A 12,966-nucleotide genomic window follows, 5' to 3' on the forward strand; every position below is an offset into this window, starting at 1 on the left:
TTGTCCACCTTGGATGACCTTATCTGTCCATCTGCCTATCTGTCTGCCTGCCTGCCTGTCTATCACCCGTACAAGGGTTTGCTGCCTCTCATCTCCTTTGCATTTGTCCAGGCTGTCTTGCTGCTCTCTGCTGTTTTAATTTTCCAGCTAGGTGCAAGATAACGCTTTCATGCATCATATCCAGAAATGAAAATAGCCAGACGTAAAAAGGGGATCAGCATTTCTCGTGACTTTAGAGGACTAAACAGTCTTTTGTAGATGCCCATGATGATCACATTGTCCCATCTCATTGTCAAAATCGAATCACATGCTCATTGTTAAACCCTCTCTAGAAGCACAAATGACTAGATGACACTGATTGGCCTGGGTTAATCGGGATCTCCTTTTATAGTTTATGTGAGGATACAAGTCCTTGAGTTAAATGGTGAGAGAGTTGATTTCTTAACAAAATTAGGGTGTCCTTAACTACAGCTAATATCAACCGAAAGAGGCAATTTTTTGAGGTTTTACGTGAATAAAAATGTCTTGACTGATAATTCAATCATACTTGATTGATAATTCAGATACGGCTAGAATTTTAGTTTACAATAATTTTCACTCAGAAGGTAAAGCCTAGCTTCATCATTTGCTCACTTCTGTGTCATTCATTCTGGCTACACGCATTCCCTTAACATTCCTCTTTCTCTTTTCAGATGCAGGTTATTTCTTGTTGAAGGAATAGTATCCCAAGGCCTTTGGGGTGGCTCCTACAATGCTGTGTTTATCCCAGAATGTAGTCAGTGAAACAGTGATCCATGCTTTTCTCAGTTCCCATCTATAAGGCCTTGAACAAGTTGCTGAACCTCATGGGGATACCTTTAAACTCTAAACTTTAATGAATTTGTTTTTCTTTTTTTTTTCCCGTACAATTCTTATCACAATCCATACATATATCCATTATGTGAAGCACATTTGTACATTTGTTGCCATCATCATTCTCAAACATTTGCTTTCTACTTGAGCCCTTGATATCAGCTCTTCATTTTTTCCCCCTTTGACCCCAATCCCCCCCATGAACCCACCATAATTCATATAAATTATTATTATTTTGTCATATCTTACACTGTCTGATGTCTCCTTTCACCCACTTTTCTGTTGTCCATCCCCCAGGGAGGAGGTTATATGTAGAGTCTTGTAATTGGTTCCCCCTTTCCAACCCACTTTCCTTCCACCATCCAGCATCACCACTCTCACCACTGGTTCTGAAGGGGTCATCTGACCTGGATTCCCTGTGTTTCCAATTCCTATCTGTACCAGTTTACTTCCTCTAGTCTAGCCACATTTGTAAGATAGAATTGGGATCATGATAGTGGGGGGAAGAAGCATTTAAGAATTAGAGGAAAGTTATATGTTTCATCGTTGCTACCCTGCAACCTGACTGGCTCATCTCCTCCCCGCAACCCTTCTATAAGGGGGTGTCCAGTTGCCTACAGATGAGCTTTGGGTCTCCATTCTGCACTCACCCTCATTTACAATGATAAGATTTTTTTGTTATTTGATGCCTGATACCCGATCCCTTCGACACCTCGTGGTCACACAGGCTGGTGTGCTCCTTCCATGTGAGCTTTGTTGCTTCTGAGCTACATGGCCACTTGTTTATCTTCAAGCCTTTAAGGCCCCAGACACTATATCTTTTGATAGCCGGGCATCATGAGTTTTCTTCACCACATTTGCATATGCACACATTTTGTCTTCAGTGATTATATCGGGAAGGTGGGCACCCACTGATAATGACTTTTTGATCTTTGATATCTGATACCTGGTCCCTTCTACACCTCATGGTCACGCAGGCTGGTGTGCTCCTTCCCTGTAGGCTTTGATGCTTCTGAGCTAGATGGCTGCTTGTTTATCTGCAAGCCTTTAAGATCTCAGGTGCTATATCTTTTGATAGCCAGGCACCATCAGCTTTCTTCACCACATTTGCTTATGCACACATTTGTCTTCAGCGATCGTGTTGGGAAGGTGTCCATCATGGAATGCCATTTTGATAGAACAACGTGTTCTTGCATTGAGTAAGTACTTGAGTGGAGGTCCAATGTCCATCTGCTGCCTTAATACACTAAACCTATAAATATATGTACATAGATCTATATCCTCACATCCTATATAAATATATTTACATATGTACATTCCAGTCTTTGGACCTCTATAAATACCCTTTGACACCTATTTCTTTCCTCTATTTCCTTTTACTTTCCTCTTGTCCCACTATCATGCTCAGCTTTCATTTGGGTTTCAGTAATTTCTCTCGGTTACATTGCCCTTGCTGAATTCCTACCAGGCCTCTCACACCCTCTTTGCCACTAATTTTGGATCACTTGTTGCTCCCCTGTCCCTGGGTTGGTCAACACCACCTCCTTACTCCTGCCTCCCCCTCTCCCTTGCCCCCCCTCGGAACCATTGGTCCCATTGTTTTCTTCTCCATACTGTTCATTCAGCCTCTCTTATCTAGATAGATCTGTAGACATAATGATATGCACAAAAAACAAGCCATAGCAAGAGAGGCGACGGATGAGAACACAGCGATGACAACAAAAAAGAAAACCAATGACCCATAAAAGAGTACGTTAATTAAAAGGAAAAAAATTTAAAAAGAAATAAAAACCTGTAAGTAGATCAAGGTCCGATTTTTGAACTCTAGGCGTGTCCTCCAGTCAAGTCTGTTGGGGTGCCACGTTCTGGCCCCAGAGTCTATCCTTTGCACTCCCTCGGGAGCTCCCTGCTCTGCTCCCCCTGTTGCTCTGCCACACGCCTTTATTGTTTTGTCTCAGAGCCATGGGGTCAGACAGGGCCAGTCCAGACACTGAGTCTGCAGTGTTGTCCCCCATAGGGCCCTGGGCCAGCGAGGAACGGCGTGTCTCATAGTGGGATCAGCCATATGGTCCACTCTATGCGTTGGCTGTTCAGAGTGTGGATATTGTCCTCCAGGCCTGGTGGGGCAGGATGTGCTCCACTCTCTTTTCCTCCCCATTCATTTGCTCCCGTGAATGAATTTGTTTTTCAAATGATTATTTAAAATTATATGATCAGCACACATCTCTTTTATACCTGCTCAAAGAAGTTAGGCTTTAAGATAAGAATTTCCGAGTTTCCCCGAAACAAGCAGAAATGTGAATTATTACTCTTCCCGACTTTAACCGCTGTTGTTGTTGCCATTATGTGCTGTCAGGTTGGTTCGGACTCAGAGCGACCTTATGTGTAATAGGAGGAGACACTACCAAGTCCTGCACCGTCCTCACATTGTCCCTGTGCTTGAGCCCATTGTTGCAGCCACTGTGTCCGTCCAGCCCGTTGAGGGCCTTCTGTTTTGCTGGTCCTCCACTTTGCCAAGCATGCTGTCCTTTGCCAGGACTGGTTTCTCCTGACAACATGTTAAAATTCATGAGACAAAATGTCTCCATCCTTGCTTCGAAGGAACATACTGACTTTGCTTCTTCCAAGACAGATTGATTTTTCTTTTAGCAGTCCATGGTACTTTTAAATAATAGAATTTAAATTATGTCAGATAAACTTTCCAATATTATCTAGTTAAGAAGTAGTAAAGTGTCAGGGGAAGCCAGCCCCTAACACATCATTACGGGTCCGGTAGGCGCCATTGTACAGCGATAATAGGTAAAGATCATAGTAAAGTTATAGAGAGCATGAGAGATAGAAGTGAAATATTGAAATAATTGGAGTCAGTCACAATTCATGGTAGCATGCTCACCTCTACCCCGCATGATGGTCCACATGGAGAGAGAGATAGTGATTTAATGCTAGCCCATGCCTTTTATATTCTCTGGGGACATGCAAGCCCCCTAGTTACAGGTGAGGACATACATCACTGGAAGGGGCTGTCCTATAGGGAATACAGTAATGAGAGGTGGGTGGTCTAGGGATATACACGCAATAAGAAGGGGAGGGTTTGGGGTTATACATGTGACAAGATGGGCAGATCCTAGGTTTAGGATGGCGGCTTAACTTTAACCTATTCCCTAGATCTCCATAGGAACCATTATCAGTAGGGTGTAAACCCCACCTTCTGGAACCAAATAGATGTCAGCAGGCATCCATTGTCTTTAACAGCAGGGAGTGGGGCCTGCTGCTGTCTGGCAACTGATCCAGCTCTGGGGGGGATGTCTGAGCATCTGGCCTCCCCCCACAGTAAAGGCTTATAAATAGTTTGCTCTAAGAACTTTTGTTGTGTGACTGGAGTAAAACAAACAGATGTTTTCTCTCCCCCTTCATATCCTCCCCCTCCCTTACGCACAGACACACTCCCTCCCTCACTCGAGTGTGTGTTGCAAAGAGTGGTGAAAAACAGGTATGGGGCAGAATATAATTTTGAAAGAGCTTCCACACATGATTAGCCCACCTACCCATTTATGTATACATAATCCATAAAGTCGCCATCATATTTGTTATCTTGATGGTATGAGAATGACTGAAATTAATACTGGTGTGGAGATTAGCTTATGATGACACATTCAGTAATAGTTTGGTCTGAGGTATGTTCTTGTGGTCACAGCAATATAAGATTTTATCATTTAGTGATACCACAAGCATTTTTAAAACGGAAAAAGAATGCTACGAAGAAAGCACATTTTAAGCCAAGGGAGTTAAAACATTTTTGGTCGTATTTAATAGACTCAGAAAATGCTTGTGGGTGGATGGATGCATGAGTGGGCGTGTGGGCGTGTGCATGTATGCACGCATGGAAGATTCGGTGGTGGGTAGTTAGGTGATACAGGTAAAGATGGTGGAGGGATGATGGGTGGAAAGAAGGATAGGTAAATCGTTTATTAAAAAGACCATCCTGGAGAATCAAACACAGTGGAGTGGAAGGAGGCTGAAAGACTAAATCAGCTGAAGTGAAAAAGCCATCTTTTTATCTTAACAATTAGAGTTTATGGTTTTGATTTTCTACTGCCACTTTCTTTACTCTTGGACTTGTGAACACCAAAGAGTTAACCATGGATTATCCAAGTAACAGGCCAAAACTCAAACCAAACTCACTCATAGTGACTCTATAGGACTGGGCAGAACTGCCCCTTCAGGTTTCCACAACTGTGTTTACAGGAGGGAAAAGCTTCGTGTTTCTCAGGCAGCTGGTCCTTTCATACTACTGACCTTGAAGTTAGCAGCCCAACACATAAGCACTACACCAACAGAGCTCTAGGTAGCTGGCAGTGGTATCTATATATGAGGAGCTCTGGGACATAATGGGGTAGGTGTTGGGCTGCTAACCAAAAATTCAGCAGTTCAAAACCACCAATTGTTATGTGGGAGAAAGAGGAGGCTTTCTACTCTAGTAAGAGTTACGGTCTTGGAACCCCCTGGGGGCAGTTCTACCCTGTCTTACGGGGTCCTTGGGACGCTGGCAGTGAGGGGAGCGAGCGCCTGTGTGACTCCGTTTCCGCCCACTTCCTCCTGCGCTTTAGGTTTCGTGAGTTCCATGTGAAGGCATAAAGTATCCTGAGTGCTTTGTGAGGGGATTCAGTCTGTGTATTTCTCAGAGTCAGCCTTCGTTTCTCACCCCACTGCTTGCACCTATCTGTGGAAGAGTATTGGTTGTCTGTGGCTGAATTCTCAGACACGTAGGCTAAGGAAAACACCATTATCTTGGTTCTCTATTGCAGTCTATGTTTGGGCATTTCAGCTATTAGCTGCTACAAGGACAAAAGCAACACATTTTATCAAGTGACATAATGTGTAAGGAAAAACTCTTGATAAGTTGAAAATAATTTTATTAGAATCTCAGAAATCATTATAAATATGGTTCATCAAGAGTATTTTTGCAACACAGTGCAATTATATTGAATTTCATAATAAAGCTACAGGACCTTGCAGTACGTTAGGTTTATCAAAGACACACTGTTGGCAACATTTCACAGTGTTAGCACACTGGAGTATATTCTCGTTCTGTCTTGCTGTGGTGCGCCCTTGAATGGAGTGCCGTTCACATCAACCTTACAGGACAGGGCAGAAGGGCTCTCTCGGGTTCCCCAGGTTTCCTAGGCAGCAGTGTTTCCTAGGGAGGAGCCCAGTGATGACGCAGCGCTTGCAGCCCAGTGCCTGGCTGCTGTGCCACCAGGGCTCCTCTCGGGAAATGGGGAGCTAGTCATAGTAAGTTCAAGAAGCTTCCGTCTAAATAGTCTGAAATTACTGTGGTGCTGATGGAACAACTCTTTCATATATTTAAACCATTTATTTGTATGGTATGTGAATGATATGCCCATAAACCTGTTGGGGGGGGGGGATTTCCAACCTTGGAAATGCTAACAGTCAGTTCTACTCTGCCCTGTAAGGTTGCCATGAGTTAGGAGTCGCTTACTGGCCGCATGTGGGGGTTTTGTTTTTGTCTGTACGGGTGCAGATCAGCTCTTATTACTGACTTGGTGGTTAACAGCTGAGCACTTAACCATTGCACCCCTGTGGGAGGCAGCCTCCCCCCACTGAACGGGTCCAGGGGCAGTTGTGTAATTGAGGGGTAAATTAAGGAGCCATCAGACAAGATAATGCATCAAGGGCTCACCTCTCCATGATGACCTGCACCAGAGTGAGACTGTTCTTTATGGACTCACAGACATACTCTCGGGCGGGCAAGCAAGCCACGGAAAGCATTTACACGACAAGAAGGGGTGCTACAAGAGGCATGCATGTGACAGGAGGGGAACAAGCTAGGGGTGTGCATGCAGGAAGGGGTGGAACAGAAGGCATACATGTGACAGGAAAGCACATAAGAAACAAGATGGGCGGGTTTTTGAGTCAAGATGGCAGCCTAACCTTGGTTGTCCTTGAGTTGGCTTGACCTTGGGTATCTTTGAGCTCTTCTCCAGGGGAATAATCTATGATCCTTATCCAAAGGGAGGGGGCCCTTCTGAGGGTGGGGCAGACAATAGGGTCTGATTGATTTTGATGGCAGACAACCTTCAGGCGGATAGCCTTTAAGCAGGTGGCCTTCAGTTGTATGTAGGAGCAGCCATGTGCTTGCAAGTAGCACTTTAAAATTGGCCTTATTTTAGGGGGACTTTGAGGGGAGTAACGTTTACTTAGGAGCATGTGAGTAGGACACATCTCCAACCCATTAACGTGAAGGCTCCCTCCACGGGAACCCAGACTCTGGAAAGTATGAATGTTGAGAGTTTGTCTTCAATTACTGTCTTCCTGGTTCTGTTTCCCACACACCACCAGGGCCCCGGCTAATTCTTTTTTTTTTTTTTAACAATTTATTAGGGGCTCATACAACTCTTAACACAGTTCATAAAGCACATCTGTACAGTCTTTGCCCTAATCATTTTTTTTCTCCTCTTTTCTTTTTGTACATTTTATTAGGGACTCATACAACTCTTATCACAATCCATACATATACATACATCAATTGTATAAAGGCACATCCATATATTCCCTGCCCCAATCATTCTCAAAGCATTTGCTCTCCACTTAAACCCTTTGCATCAGGTCCTCTTTTTTTTTTCCCCTCCCTCCCCTCTCCCACCTCCCTCATGTGCCCTTGGTAATTTATACATCGTTATTTTGTCATATCTTGCCCTATCCGGAGTCTCCCTTCCCCCCTTCTCTGCTGTCCCTCTCCCAGGGAAGAGGTCACATGTGGATCCTTGTAATCAGTTCCCCCTTTCCAACCCACTCGCCCTACACTCTCCCAGCATCGCCCCTCACACCCTTGGTCCTGAAGGTATCATCCACCCTGGATTCCCTGTACCTCCAGCCCTCATATGCACCAGTGTACAGCCTCTGCCCTATCCAGCCCTGCAAGGTAGAATTCAGATCATGGTAGTTGGGGAGAGGAAGCATCTAGGATCTGGGGGAAAGCTGTGTTCTTCATCGGTACTACCTCGCACCCTAATTAACCCATCTCCTCTCCTAAACCCCTCTATAAGGGGATCTCCATTGGCCGACACTTGGGCCTTGGGTCTCCACTCTGCACTTCCCCCTTCATTTAATATGGTATATATATACATACATATACACATACATACACACACATATATCTTTTTTTTTTTTTTTGCATGATGCCTTATACCTGGTCCCTTGGCACCTCATGATCGCCCGGCTAATTCTTTAAAAGCTGAGTTCCCTAGGAAGTAGATGCTTGGGTGTGTGCGTAAGAGGTTTATTGGAGACTGTTCCAGAGGTCAACGTCTGAGGGCCAGACGGCCAAGGAAGACATTAGCTGTGTTGCAGCCATCACAAGGCATCAAACAACCCGAACTAGAGCTCTGAGGATGGGATTCAGAGCTGCTTCAATTTGGGCTGGGAAAGGCTAGGGTTCTATTAAGGCATAATAAATACTCCAAAATCCAAATGTTAAAACAACATATATTTATTACTTCTTAGTTACTGTGGGTTAGGAATGCAAAGCAGCTAAACTAGACATCTCTAGCTCAGGTTCTTACAGACTGCAATCAAGGCTCTGGGCAAGGCAAGCAATCTCTTTACAACTTAACTGAAGCAATCTACTTCCAGACTCTCCATTGACACGGCTGTTGGCCTGCTTCAGCATCTCTGCTGCCAAGTTCACTCGGGTGGTTGCTGGCTCTCCTCAGACCCTGCTGACCGTTAGAGAGTCAAGTTTCTTTCCATACGAACCTCTCTCTTCAGCATCCGCACCACATGCTACTTGACTTCCCTCCGAGGAAGCAAACAAGGAAGACAACCTTGTCTTGTGTAGCCTAATCTAAGAAAGAACATCCATTCCCTTTTTTTGTTGTTAATTAAAAAAAATCATTTTATTAGTGGCTCTTACAGCTCTTATCACAATTTTATCACACATACATCCTTGTGTCAAGCACATTTGCACATATGTTGCCATCATCATTTTGAAAACATTTTCTTTCTACTTGAGCTTTTGATATCAGCTCCTCATTCCTCCCCTCCCCCTCCCTCATGAACCCTTGATAATTTATAAAAAATTTGGTTTTTGACACTTTTATTGGAACAAAATCCACATATCATACAATTCAGTAGTTCAGTTATATCAAGAAGAGTGTAGAATCATTGGCACAATCAATTTTAGAATATTTCCTTCTTCCTCGTTATTAGCTCCCAATTTCCCCCAACCTCTCCTGCCATTTCCCCAAGAAACAATTCATCCAGTTACTGCCTTTATAGATTCGCTCCTCCTGGATTTCATATACTGGAAGACATACACAAGCCAAAAAGAAAGGTACCTTCAAAAGCTAACAACCCCAAAATGGAGAAAACCTCAATAAAAAAGAAGCAGACAATACTAAAAACTAAAATTACCTAAAAATGAGTCAAAGGGGAGACAAAATGAGAAGGTAAACCTAACTACATCTGCCATACAATCCACTTTCCAGAGCACTCTCCGTGTCCATGATAGCAAGGTTACCCACATCCCTGGTCTCTGGCCAGAGGGAATTCCCTGGAGAATTCATTCACATGTCCCCTCCTCCCCACCCTTTTTTTTTTTTTTTTAAGGAAAACAATCCATTCACATTTATTTCATTTGTCAGAAGCAAGTCACTGGGTCTGAACTGAAAAGTAGGGATAACAGCGGGCATAAATTCCCAGGGGGGGGGGCCTTGGTGTCCACCGTAAAGGCTGCCAGCTAACGAAGCCTCTCAGTTACCAGTCACTAGATGCATGTTCCCAAAGAGCGTGTACTGCTGAGGGTGAGTTTCTCACTGTGTAAGCAGTGGTATCCCACATTCCTCAGCTGTCACCATAAATCCTTCAGTCCCAAAAGGTGGCTCCAGGAGGGGGACTCACAGCATGTATTTCAATATGTACAACTCGCATTTAACTAGAATATTTAGCAAACCAGAATTTCTCCATCTTGTTTAAGTCGTGCAACATGTAATATTTCCTTACCACTTTTTAAAGAGAATACTATACCATGTGCCCTAACCTTTGTCTTCAATACAAAATACCTTTTAAGCTTTTTATCACTAAAAATCTTTTTTTGTTTTTATAGGCACTGAAGGAGAACAAGTCCCCGACTTTGTCACATTTCTTTATCAAATAACCAGAGGAATTGCAGCAAGGAGTTATGGACTCAATGTGGCTAAACTAGCAGATATTCCTGCAGAAATTTTAAAGACAGCTGCTTGCAAATCCAAAGACCTTGAAGGACTAGTAAATATGAAAAGGTCAGAATGATTGTGTTTCATTTTTCGGTATATGTTGAAAGCTTCCAATGGTCCACATGTAGGGAACTTTCTAAGTGATGTTAGTTATACGTTGACAAATATTCTGAAACATCAAATTGTGACAAAAGGAAAATAGCTTTTGGCAGAGCTCATGTGAATTTTCTCCATCTTCCCTATTCAGTTAAAGACCAAACCAAGCTTACTACAGTTGATTGATAATGACTCCTAATGACCCTATAAGACAGAGCAGAACGGCCACTGTGGGTTTCTGAGGCTATAAATCTTTATAGGAACAGAAAGCTTCATTTTTCTCTCACAGAGTATCTGGTGGGTTTTAAGTTAAATTCTTAATATGTTGTCTAAAACAGTAATTAACAAAAAGTCATTGAAAGAAACCTTCAGTGTTTAAACCTACTGTTAGAGTAAACCAGCCTCTAATCATCGAGTGGGGTCCATAGGCGCAATTGTACAACGATGATATATAAAGATCTTAGTAAAGTCATAGAGAAGAAGAGAGAAGATCAAATAAAGGTGTCAGATACATGCTATGGTAACATGTTCACCTCCAAGACGGCCATGATCTCAGCAGCCAGGTCCATGTAGAGAGCAGGAGGGCAAATATGTTTCTGACCAAGACTTAGATATCCTTAGGGGGCTTGCAAGCTCCCCTGATACATGCCTGTAACTGTTCTCGTTGCTTCCCATGCATTAACTCACTTAATCTTTATGACAACCTGTATGCAAGGACCTGTTAATTCCAGGTTCTAGTTGGGAACCATGAGAGGATGTCCAAAAGAGGATGTCCAAAAGAGGTCAGACAGAATAGTCACTATTTGTTGGCAGGGTAGTCATTGGAATTCAGATACTTGGATTCCAGACCTCGAAAGCTTAACTTTCCATTGTCTTTAATTGTACTGTTTCATTAACTGGCTTTATGGGACTCATTTACACAATCAGTGGAAGTAATTTTGTCATCAGATACTCAGATGGCGTCTGTATGAACTAGAGGGGAATAAAAATCAATATTCTCCCCTCTGGAGACAGTAGGAGGCCTGGTGGTATATTGGTGACACATTGGCCTGCTGACTGGAAGGTCAGCAGTTCTAAACCACCAGCCAATCTGCTGGAGAAAGATGAGGCTTTATATGCCCATAAAGAGTTGCAATCTTGGGAACTCATAGCGGCAGTTCTACCCTGTCCTATAGGGTCACTGTGAGTTGGAATCAACTTGGTGGCAGTGTGTTTGGTTTGGGGAGTTGGAGACAGCAGTAGTGGTCACCAGCAGCTTTGGTCCCTTGATTCCTGCTGCAGCGTTGTAAACCCCACTCACAGACGGTGATGCCGACAGAGCTTCCTGACAACAGTGTCCTTCCCAATGCCCTAAGCATTTTCATAACTTTCCGTGAGATGTGTTCTCCCCCACCAATGTCATTTATAAAATACATACTGTTTTATTTTCTCTCCAGGAAAAGGCTAAAATATTTTGCAAAGTTGTGGACAATAGATGAAGCAGAAGACCTCCAAAAGTGGACAAGTGAGTTTGCCTTAGAGGAAATTACAGACGTCTCTTCTTGATTTAAACGAAGACGACATTTTTTGGATGGAACAGCGCTCCAGGACTAGCCCGTCTTCGTGGGACATGGAAGCACTGCAGAATTATGACCTCTGGAACGTCCCCGTTGGAATAGCACCACTGGTTACCCCGAGGCCTTGTGTCTTGAGAGCCCATTTTATAGGTCCTTGTCTTCCTGACTTTTAGAAGTATAAATTCCTTTGACTGTTAAGACCTCTGCATGTCCTTAGACAATTTAATGGACAGTAAGCTTCATATAAAATCAAAACCTCTCAGGAAAACTTGGAGTGGTGTTATATAATTCATGAACTTTTAGAGAGAAACAAAAATAAATTCACATTTTTATTTGTTTTAGTTCAGATCACTTGGAAGACGGTGGAACACCTGGCAAAAACCTACCCTTCTATTTTAACTAAAATAATTGTATTAAGCCAAAAGCTATTCACCATGAGCATAAGAATTTTAGATGAGAAATAGCATTACCTAGCTTTTCGCAATAAGAGCCCAGCCGTAATAAACTCATATAAAATGTGCACGTTAAATATTGTCCCAGTTGTAGGCAGTTGGATTCAGTGAGTTGTTATTTCTTCAGTTGGTAAACAGTGAGTGAACGCTGTTACGCTCCAGCACAGCCATTCCGGAAGGCTGATGGCAACCCCACGTGACGAGCAGAAGTGATCCACAGGGACCTGGGCTCCCAGTACAAAAGAAGGTCGCCTGCCAGGCCCTTCTCCACGGTGAGGGCTCAAACCTCCGACTTTGGGTTAGCAGCTAAGCACTTAACTGTTTGTGCCAGCAAGGTTCTCTAACTACTGAATACCTGTTAGAAATTATGGTATATCCTTTTGAACTTTTTGAAATATTCAAATATATTTTGAAAAAAATAGTTTTCGGGTTCTTAGGTTTAATTACAGAATCAAGGTGCATGTACCATAGCAATGCCTAGAATTGAACTTACCAATTTCGGATCTTTCTGTTAACGACCATCGGAAATGGACGATTTCCCCGTATGGAACGCTGGCACTTTAAAGACTCACAGCCACGCTCCTCCTCCACGTTCCTGGTGAATTGTGCTCAGCTGTGTCCCCCGGTTTCTACACGACTTACACTGGACTCTCATAGCCACGTGCTCCCCTTGTTTTTAATCATGGGATCTAGCACCAAGACTCTCGTCTTATTTCCTACCCTGTTCCTTTCTTTGCTCAGCTGAATCCTGTGCTCACATTTGATGGGCATGTGAGT

General features: G+C 43.3%; 1 protein-coding gene across 1 annotated transcript in view; it reads left to right on the top strand.

The window, feature by feature from the left end:
* MSH3 (mutS homolog 3) overlaps positions 1 to 12,569 on the top strand; it is a 197,679-nt gene extending 185,110 nt beyond the window's left edge. The window contains exons 23-24 of the mRNA XM_075541226.1: positions 9,977 to 10,151; positions 11,618 to 12,569. Coding sequence (XP_075397341.1) covers positions 9,977 to 10,151; positions 11,618 to 11,726 — 284 coding nt within the window. The 3' untranslated portion in view covers positions 11,727 to 12,569. The remainder of the gene's footprint in view (positions 1 to 9,976; positions 10,152 to 11,617) is intronic.
* The last annotated feature ends 397 nt before the right edge of the window (positions 12,570 to 12,966 follow it).

The sequence above is a fragment of the Tenrec ecaudatus genome, chromosome 2, assembly GCF_050624435.1.
Source record: "Tenrec ecaudatus isolate mTenEca1 chromosome 2, mTenEca1.hap1, whole genome shotgun sequence".
Classification (NCBI taxonomy): Eukaryota; Metazoa; Chordata; class Mammalia; order Afrosoricida; family Tenrecidae; genus Tenrec; species Tenrec ecaudatus.